The sequence below is a fragment of the Apaloderma vittatum genome, unplaced genomic scaffold (genome assembly GCF_000703405.1).
Source record: "Apaloderma vittatum isolate BGI_N311 unplaced genomic scaffold, ASM70340v1 scaffold7632, whole genome shotgun sequence".
NCBI classification, from domain to species: domain Eukaryota; kingdom Metazoa; phylum Chordata; class Aves; order Trogoniformes; family Trogonidae; genus Apaloderma; species Apaloderma vittatum.
Window position 1 is genome coordinate 5,270 of NW_009704094.1, and position 9,961 is coordinate 15,230.

At 39.8% G+C, this 9,961-nt stretch overlaps 1 protein-coding gene across 1 annotated transcript; it reads left to right on the plus strand.

The window, feature by feature from the left end:
- Positions 1-369: 369 nt before the first annotated feature.
- Positions 370-4,606, plus strand: C1GALT1 (core 1 synthase, glycoprotein-N-acetylgalactosamine 3-beta-galactosyltransferase 1). The gene is made up of 3 exons (XM_009864893.1): positions 370-605; positions 2,301-2,968; positions 4,397-4,606. Exons 1-3 carry the CDS (start codon positions 383-385, stop codon positions 4,604-4,606), a joined length of 1,101 nt encoding a protein of 366 aa, XP_009863195.1. The 5' UTR covers positions 370-382.
- Positions 4,607-9,961: the final 5,355 nt, after the last annotated feature.

A 9,961-nucleotide genomic window follows, 5' to 3' on the forward strand; every position in this document is an offset into this window, starting at 1 on the left:
AGTGAACACGTATAAAAATTTTATAACCAAACTATTGCACTTTATACATTCTCATATAAATATTGTATAAATACGAGTGGGATTTTGCATGTACAGTCACTAGGCTGATTTATCAATGTCCTTAATTTTAAGCTGAAGAATACATGATGGGTTTTTTGCATTACATTTACCAATGGTTGTGCAGTTTTATCTGAATATTTGCATTGCTCTCGCACTTCTGTGCAAGCCCAGGAGAGCTGAATCTGAGCTAGAACCGAGATCTCTACTTCCAGAGATTTAGTTTGTGATTTCTTCCTATAGTTTTACATTTGCTTTCTGTGCTAAGTAGCATTAATCTTAATACATTTTTCATTTGGTTTTGACAGTGTATTTCCTTCAGGAGATGGCCTCTTCTAAGTCTTTGATGAACCTTCTAACCTTCACTTTTGGCTCGGCAATCGGATTTTTTGTGTGCTATCTTTTGTTCAGCATTATACTAGAAGAACAGGTTAAGATTCAGCCTCACATCCTTCATAATGATCCACATGGTCAACACTCAGCAGATATCGATAACAACCAGCTGCAAGGACAAATGAATTTCAATGCAGACTCTGGACAGCATAAAGGTATTTTTTTACACCTGAATAATTATATAATATGCTTCCTTTTCATGCATTGCAAAATGTTGCTTTCTTCACTGCTAAGAATTTATATGAATCCTTTTCCTTCCCTCTCCTCATGTTCAGGTTACATCTAAATAACTTTGTTCTGCTGAGGTCTACTGAATGGTAGTTTTCTTTGCTTGCATTTTTATTACAGTAGTGATTTATTTTTTTTTCCTTGGAGCCCAGCTATTTGTCCAGCTTCTGAATCCAGACTCGTTTGGAACAGGAGCTTTCTCAGATGAACTGTTGACATCAAAAGGTGGTTCTGCTAAGCAGATGTATTTGTTAGCACGTGTTTGCTAGATGTGGCTGAATTGCTTTTTAGCTTTAAGAAGCTAATTTTGGACCACTTCTAAATTTTGATCCAGCCTCTTAGATAAAGCACTTTTTAACATAATTAATAAGAGATGGAACTGGCGTGGGGTGGGGGCAAAGGGGGTTGCTTAGGTCATTGTTTGCCAGGCTGATTATGCAGCAAATTGCTGTTTGCAGTCAAAAAGAGAAAAATTCTGCTGCGCTCTGTTTGTTTGGGTTTTGGCTTTTTTTTCTCCATTCAAGAAAAGATAGACTATTCTAGCATTTCAGGCACACTTACCTTTGACACATCTCAGTAACTGAATTTGTTCTAAATCCTAAACATAGACAGTGTCCGATTTGGGACAGCTTGGATGAGAAAGAATTCACCATAATGCATTTGCTGAAGAAGATGTTAATAAATAATTTGTTATTTAAACTTCTTCTAACTGCCAACTTAGTAAGACAAGGTTGTGTTTCACATGTAGTCTTAGAACATAGTTACCAAGAAATCTTACCTGTCGCTGCCTAAAATGCAAGCAGGAATATTTTAGGAACAGTTACGCAGGTCTCGCTCTCTGTGGGATATTCTTTTACATGAGTTAAAATCACTCTGTATGTATCAAGTAAAAATGTTTCTTTGAGGCAAAGAAATACTTTAGCAGCTTGGAAAACATTGTATTACGAACCTCACGTTGCTGTCTCTTTATTCTATTGATTGTCTGCAGATAAAAACCTTTTAGCACAACAGTAATACTAGTACCATAGTATCCTAACTTCATCTCATTTTTTACAAAAAAAAAATTAACTTGATTCGGAGATAAATTATTTCTGTCTTACCATCTGCTTTTTCCTTCAGAAATATGTTGCTGTTTTATAAGATTTTGTTAGTTAAGATGAAGCTATATATATATACCAGAAATTATTAGCTTTTTTGACCTTTCTGTGTTATAATCATTAGGTTGTGTTCATTGTGAATGGCAAAAATACTCAGTTTTTTAATTTTTACTAGTTCTCCGACACCATAAAGAGATTGCCTCCAAACAGTATTTCTGTGCAAATAAAGGTTTTCTGCAGCCACAGTTCCCTGAACAGTTACTCATTTTGATATTGCTCATAGGCGCTTCTTTACCCTGTTAAATTCAAGTAGCTTTAAGAATTTCAGTGCCTTGATTTTGGGAGCCTTGTTTGTTTTCTTCCTAAATCTAACATTCATTTCATTAACTGGTCCATTTGGAAGCAAATGCCTCTTCTCTCTCTGCATGTCTTTTCTGATCTAGAAACAGAATATCTGGGGGGAGGCGGGTCTTTGTTTTGCACCCAAGAATAATATTGTTTTGGAACTTGCCTCTTCTGTTTTAGATGAGAATAAACATATTGCAGAGGGACTGTATCAGAAGGTGAAAATACTGTGTTGGGTCATGACTGGACCTCAAAATCTAGAAAAGAAAGCCAAGCACGTTAAGGCCACTTGGGCCCAACGTTGTAATAAAATACTTTTTATGAGCTCTGAGGAGAATAAAGACTTCCCGACTGTGGGCCTAGAAACCAAAGAGGGCAGGGACCAGCTGTACTGGAAGACTATTAAAGCTTTTCAATATGTATATGACCATTATTTTGATGATGCCGATTGGTTTATGAAAGCGGATGATGATACGTACGTTGCGTTGGACAATTTGAGGTGGCTCCTTTCAAAATACAGTCCTGAGCAACCGATATACTTTGGAAGAAGGTTTAAGCCTTACGTGAAACAGGGCTACATGAGTGGAGGAGCTGGATATGTTCTGAGCAAAGAAGCTCTGAAGAGGTTTGTTGCCGCGTTTAAAACGAACAAATGCTCTCACAGTTCCTCTATTGAAGACCTGGCGCTGGGGAAGTGCATGGAGATCATTAACGTGGAAGCAGGAGATTCTAGGGACACAAGTGGTAGAGAAACCTTTCATCCCTTCGTTCCAGAACATCACTTAGTCAGAGGATACCTCCCCAAAACCTTCTGGTACTGGAATTATAATTATTATCCTACTGTAGAGGTAAGTCCTTAGGAACCTGGTACCCATTTTGATGAAATTCATCTCGTGATGATGTGTGAATTAGTAGCTTAACAGCAGCTCGGTATATTTTAGAAACGAGGATTTTTGTGGTGATGTCCTGTGCTACACCTGTGTGCAGATGTGATAAGTACACTAGGCCACAAAAAGCTGACATTAAGAATTTCATGTTCCAGAAGAGCTAGCGAATCCTAAATTATTATCATTGTTCACTATGTCCTGTAAACTTTGATGATCGTATAATCTGTGACCTGGCTTCTTTTTTAGGATTACAGTCTTACTTTTCAAGGTAGTATTTTTCAGCAAGCTTTGAGATAAGCTTGAGCGGCCAAACTCAAGGATAGGGTGTGGGGGGTTTTCCTACCCTAAGCTGGAAAACCAAAAAAGCTCTACTTCTTTAGTAGACTCTTTTCATTATAAAATATGTAATTTTTTTAACACTTATAAGTAGCTTAAAACAGCTACGATGCTGCATTTAGTGTGTCAAGATGCAGCAGCTTCAGCTGTGTTGCAGTTCCCAGGTGGCTGAGCTGTGGACGGGCACATCTGTAACTGGTGCAGTGGTTGTGGGGATCCGTAGCGGAAATTGCATATTTGACCCTGCCCTGCTCTATTTATGTTTGGGTAGAGACTGCTTTGGTACCAAAACCAAGCTATAGGGATAAAACTTAGTAGGTGTTGAAAGAATAAGAGTTTGTAACTATTGTCCCCTTCAATCTCTTTAAATATTTAGTCTTAGTTCCAGTCAGAGTTGGGATGTTGACAGCTTTGCAGTGAAATCTGATGAAAAAGCCCTCACAAAAGGATCTATCAGAAAAGTGTTCTCAAAGCCAAATTTGAGCTAGAAAATACAAGTTGTAACGAAAGTGTTAACAACAGTCCTTTAGCTCTTAGAAATGCTGAATAAGGTCAATGATTTTAAGAAACTTTAGAAAAAATAGTTCCAGAATGAGTAGGAATTTGAATACTGACAATTTTGCCAAACTGTTCAATATGTGAACACACACACACTCATCTGTGTAGTTGATATGCTCTGGGTAGATGCTGTGATGAGTAAGGAGCATGTATTGTTTCATATGTAAATGCAATGCATTTAGACCTGCTTCTTTATTTTGTTTAACATAAAAAAAAGAAGAATGGAAAAGGAGAGGCTAATGACACTAATGAGGGCAGCTCGTTTTTTCCTGGATTGATCACAGAAGCAAAAGTCTTTGTCCAACTTTATTTTGGAAAGGTGCTTTGACAGATGTGTCTGATGCATTTTGCTTGCCTAACATTGAGTTTGGAAGCACACGTGTGACTGATGATAGTGAATTTCTCACCACTGAAGCATGTATGTGTCTGAATTCTCTGAATTCAGGGCTTGCTTTGCAATTCTTGCTGATTATCCTGACTTGTTTTGTATTTTAGGGTCCTGGATGCTGCTCTGACCTAGCGGTTTCATTCCACTATGTTGATTCCGTGACTATGTACCATCTGGAATATTTGATTTATCACCTCCGTCCGTATGGGTATTTGTATCGATACAACCCTGATCTGACAGAGAATCGAGAAGAGCAAAGCAAAAATGAAGCACTGGAGGATAGTCAAAAGCTAAAGCAAAAAATTTCTGAGAATTAATTGGACTTTAAAGAAAAAAAAAGAAGCCAGTATGACCAGTAAGGGTCTCCTTAAACTCCTGCATGAAGCTTGTGGACTAAAGTTGCTCGTGGCGATTGCAAAAAATCTCTGAGAATTAATTGGACTTTAAAGAAAACAAAAAGAAGTCAGTATGACCAGTAAGGGTCTCCTTAAACTCCTGCATGAAGCTTGTGGACTAAAGTTGCTCGTGGCGATTCTTATTTCAGAAATCATGGTGGCAGCATTTCCCGTCACTCTGTGTACAAGAGCCCGGTGCTGGCTCTCACTGCCTGCGATAGTGAGACCTTGCAGCCCTGCTCATGAAGATTTGGGACCCTACAGCTGTGACATAGGAGGTTGTTCTGTTACACTAATATCTGGAAGAGTTTGTACAAACCACACAGTGGGCAGCTCCAGCGATAATCATTCAGTATTTCTGTTCCTTTTTTCCGTTTTCCTCTATTTCCTTCCAGAACTTAAGTCAGTTCTGCTATTAGGACAGGTGTTTCCTGATGGCTTTGTCTCGGGTTCCCAGTGTCTTGAAGTTGCTTGGTGTACCTTGCCCTTGTGAAACCAGAATCTCAAGTCTGCTTTGCCTTAACGACTAGTTGTTACAAATAGGCAGAAACCTGCCCAAAAGATTAGTCTGACTTGTTTCAGAAAGGGAATTCACTGTTACGAATTATTTTTAAATTTTTTAAGTCTCTGGTGTACAAAACAATACGAAGTTGGGTCACTGCTGTTTTAGGGAGAAGCCCAGAGATAGTTACTATTGTTTAAATTGCTGAGGCGATGCGAGCTGCTTACATATTTGCCTGTGGCTTTTTTGTTATTTTATTAACTTATCCTACTGGTTGAAGGGAGGTAAAAATTCATCTCAGAATTTCTCAGCATAAGGAATGTGCTTTTTGAAATAGGACTCTTTCTTCCATCACATCTTCCATGGAAACCAGAAACAATAGTATCTTGGCAAAGTTGCAGTGATGTTACAATAACTTGGTTTCAGCCAGTATTATAATGAGTTTGTTTCCATTTGATTTTCACCTCCCTATACTTTGAGATTGTGGAGTTACGTTCAGTAAAATTGTGTAAATTCAGTATAGTTGGAGTTAAATTCAGTAAAATTTTACAGATGCAAACAAGCCCTATTTTAAAATTGCAGCAAAGCCAATTTGTCTGCTTCTCTACTCATCTGGTTTATTTGGCTGAAGTACTTCATTTCACTTGTCTCAACATTTTTTTTTTCTTCCACTTTTAAAGATTTTTGCTGCTTGTTGTTACCTTTGTCAGAACAAAGTGTTAAATCTCATTCTTTTCGAAGCCGAAGTATGTAGTTACTGAGTGCAGGAATCTCTCAAAGTGCATTAATTTTCCCCACTCCTTTATTGAGTATCTCTGCCTCTTAACTGAAAACACTTTCTGGGTGTGGGACAAAACAGGTGTTTTAATTACTGAAAATTCCTCAGAGGCCACACCTGTGTTTTATATAGTTAACATAAAACTTTCTGGTCTTGTCTTTTTTCAAATTGAGTGAAGGGCAGTATAGGGGATAGGGTTAAGCTCGACATGTAGTGTGTTTTTAGTCCACACTTGAACACAAGTTCTGTCATCTTTTTATCACTTTTCACCTTCATCATATTGATGAATTTGGACGTAACCTGATTACCTCCAGTCCTTGTTCTGCAAAGGGCACATACTGGTAGCAGACAGCCTTATTTACTACTGCTGTCCTCTGGGGTGTTCCTGGAAGAGGATGTTACCGTAACGTACTGGAATTTTTTCTTCCAAAGACAGTTCTTGTACGGATTGGGGTTCTATCTGTTGTCCAACAGCAGAGTCGTGACTTCCTTTCTGACCATTGCTCTGCAGCGTGGTGGCACTTACTGAAGAATTTCATAGAGTGGAACCATTCCTACATCTTCTCTGCCTCACTTAGAGGCTGGATTTCAAGTATTAGCTAAACAAATAGTTCCTGCAGGGTTAAATCTTGGTCTTTTATGAGTAAGACTGCCTCTGAAATATTGAGAGAGATGCAAGCTTTAGTTTATGTTAATTGACTTAAGTAGATGGTTATAATTGCATTTATTTTAGCAGAAAGAAGGAAAATGTCCAGTTTGCTGTAGTCGGAGGGATGCTTGTCCAGAGGAGAATGGATGGCACCGTGCTGAGAAGCCCTTCCCTCGGTGAGCTTAACGTTTATCTAACGTGCAGCACAAACCAACAATACTGTGAGATCCGTATGGTATTGATAACTCCAGTGCTGTTGTTCAAACATGCAGTTACAATTTCCTGGAATACTTAAGGAAGTTACAAAATTAAATCCGATGCTGCTGTTCAAACATGCAATTAAAACTTCCTGGAATACTTCAGGAAGGGACAAAATTAAATCCAGTGCTGTAATTCCAACATACAATTAAAATTTCTTGGCGTAAAATTAAATCAAGATCCCAACGTAATCTCTTTGTAAATTCAGCCCACTGAGAAGATCTGCTCGACTGCTGTACTGTTCCTTTGTTACTGCTTCCTTCCTCAGTCCGTCCCTGGGCATTTAAAGATACTCTACCACAACGGGCAGCACTAACCTCACGTATTTTCTGAAGGTTCACGGACCGTGTTTGCCCTGTGAGGTAACATAACTTCCTCTTCGCGCTCCTTCCCATCCTGACTGTCCTGTCAGTCCTCAGCTTCCTCACGCCCAGGTTTCAGGTGGGCAGGAGGGAGCAGGCGGCGGGATGTCGGAGCTCAGTTGATGGCCGAGGCGGCACGTCAGGCCGAGCTGGCGGGGAAGCCTTTTCTCCGCAGCAGTTCTCATTCTTGTCGGCTGCCCGGCTGGGGCTTGTGGGTTCAGAAGAGCAGGGCAGGAATAAATCCCTTGCCACAAACCATGCCGGTCCTCCCGGGGAATGGAGAATTAAAGGGACAAGTTCCTGAGGAACATACTAACTGCTAATAAATCGATGGCCTGTCGGGAGAACTAAGAGTAGCCTTTTTTTTCAAACGTCCATTCTTGCTTTGTTTTCAAGTGTCCTTCTTCTTAGGCCTCTGAATCTGTTTCTTTTGCCTTCCTGACAGTACTGCAAAGAGTTTTTTCCCTTCCAGACAAGCTAGAAAAGTATCGATTTTCACATTCTGTGCTTGTAACAGGGCACTGTTGTTCTCTGTGGAATTGTGTGGCCATAACAACGAGCTGATGCCTCTGAAATGGTTGGTTTGCGTCTCCCTGCCTTCGAAAGCTTCAGCAGACAAGGTTGGAATGTGAACAATTAGTATCACTTTCATGGACAACGTTACACTACTGTTAGTAGTTTGTTATTTCACTCTCAGGTCTTTAGCTTTGAGAAAGTATTTATTGAGTCTGAGTATTTCTGCAGCCTGAAGGGGCTTCTGTATTTCAGGGGGAGAGACCTTCCTGGAGCACAGCAGCGTAGGCTGTCTTGGGCTATTGCTCTGCCGTTTTATTTTGCTTGTTTCTAGAAGAGCTTTCTTAATTTTATAAAACCTAAATGCTTCCATTGGCATCGTAGTGGTTTAAATGACTCATCTAAAAATCTTGAACTAGTTTCCTTGAAATTAGTAGAGGGCAGTTGTTTGCATTTGGGTGTGGGAGTGTCACTGAAGTGTTAGGAGAGCAGCGTTTTAACCTCCTGTTGAGTGGGTTTTAGTTCACACAGAGTGAGAATGCTGAGAGGTTACCTTCTGATCACTGCTCTCAATCACAGGATAGTATTAATGTTTGTTTGCAGAAAAAGACCCATTTTAATCTTCTTTCACTCCCAATTATTTTTTTCAGTCGTTATTGATCTTATTTAAGAGGTTAAACGCTGGTGATGCCGGCACCATCCCTCATTTTTCGGAAGCTCTTTTCCCAGTACCTTTTACCTTTAAGGACACTTTGTTACGCTTTGGTGGGGGTGTATATTAAAACTAACTTTTTCTTGACGAGTTACCATTTGTTCTGTTACACTTCCAGAAGTAGCAATTTCAGTGAGTAGCTGATAGACCTCTTATAAACAGTTTGCTGCCTGAGCAGAGTGTTTTTATCTTTGTGTGACAGAAAAGTGCAGGTTATTTCCCTGAGGTACCTGCTGCTGATGGTGACACTGCACGCACAGATGGAAATAGATCCCTTGGTACAGGACCACTTGGAAAGGCAATTTTGTTGTCAAGAAGAGATTCTGTGGAACTCCAAAAGTGTAATTTGCTTTGATTTACCATATTGTATTTAAAATAGTCCACAAATGTTATTAATGCTCTAAAATTAATTGAACTTTGCTGCTGGTCAGTATGCTCCACTTAAAACCTGTGAATGTTCCACTTTGCAGTTATAGGTAGTTGTGTCCCTACTGGCAGATGTAAGTTGGTGACTTGTCTGGAATGATCACCATAAGGATTTGTTTCTTAAATACCTTCTTTGAAGTGCCTTTGACCGATTTTTAGCATCAAAATTAAGTTGAGAATTGAATAAATAAAGTAAGTTATCTCATACACGGTTCATGTCTGTCTTCATTTACCCCTCCCACATGGCAGTAGCGCAGCACAGCAGCACAATGTAGTCTCATAAACACATGCTCATTCTTTTTTTGGGTCAGTAAAGAAAGTCAAAAAGCTTCTTAAGCTTGCTATGTTTTCTGATATTATATTTATGCTACTAAATACCAAGCCACCTTGAAACTGAAGATGGCATTTTCAGTGTAAAATTAATCGTAAATGCTAGTACCAGGGTCACGTAAGCAGGCTGCTGGGTTTTACATTGTCCCGGTTTTTCAGGGGCTCCACACTGTTAAGCTTGAGTGAACTGACTGTAGAGCTGACAAGCAGAACCGTTCACAATTACCCACCTTTTCTCAAGAGGATTTATTCTTCCAGTGAACCTCTGACTTGTGAAAAAAAAGCCTGTTAAGATTTAAATGTTCTTCCTAGCCTAGCTGTCTGCTGCTCCTGGAGGATAATATCCAACGGTAAAGAATATTCAAGTTTTTCAGGTGGGAGGTGTCTTTACCTACAAAGTGTTCCGGAAGCACGGCGATAGCCCATGCCAGGACTCTTAACGTGGGATTAATTGTTTCATTTCAAGGTGCTGGAAGTGTGTGACAACCACTTCAGCTGCGCTCAGGCGCTGGAAGAGTTTAGCTGTGGAGCGGCAGCCAACGGAAGAGACGATAAAAGCTCCTTTTCGAAGTTTCAGGCATGGGTCATGCGTTTATGTGGTGCTTCTACAACTTTTGACTGTCGGATCAAACTAGATCCAGCAAATTGCAGCGCGATGCGGGTACTGGAGCAGAACAAAAACTCGAGCTGCTCCTCTGGAGGAAGTGTGGCTTGGCTTTGCTCGCCTTTTTGTTAAATGTGTAACAG

Excerpts from the sequence above, each read along its gene's own strand:
- C1GALT1 (XM_009864893.1), top strand. The coding sequence starts at position 383 with ATGGCCTCTTCTAAGTCTTTGATGAACCTTCTAACCTTCACTTTTGGC. Across the intron at positions 606-2,300 it reads AGACTCTGGACAGCATAAAG|ATGAGAATAAACATATTGCA; the intron begins GTATTTTTTTAC and ends CTTCTGTTTTAG. Across the intron at positions 2,969-4,396 it reads ATTATTATCCTACTGTAGAG|GGTCCTGGATGCTGCTCTGA; the intron begins GTAAGTCCTTAG and ends TTTGTATTTTAG.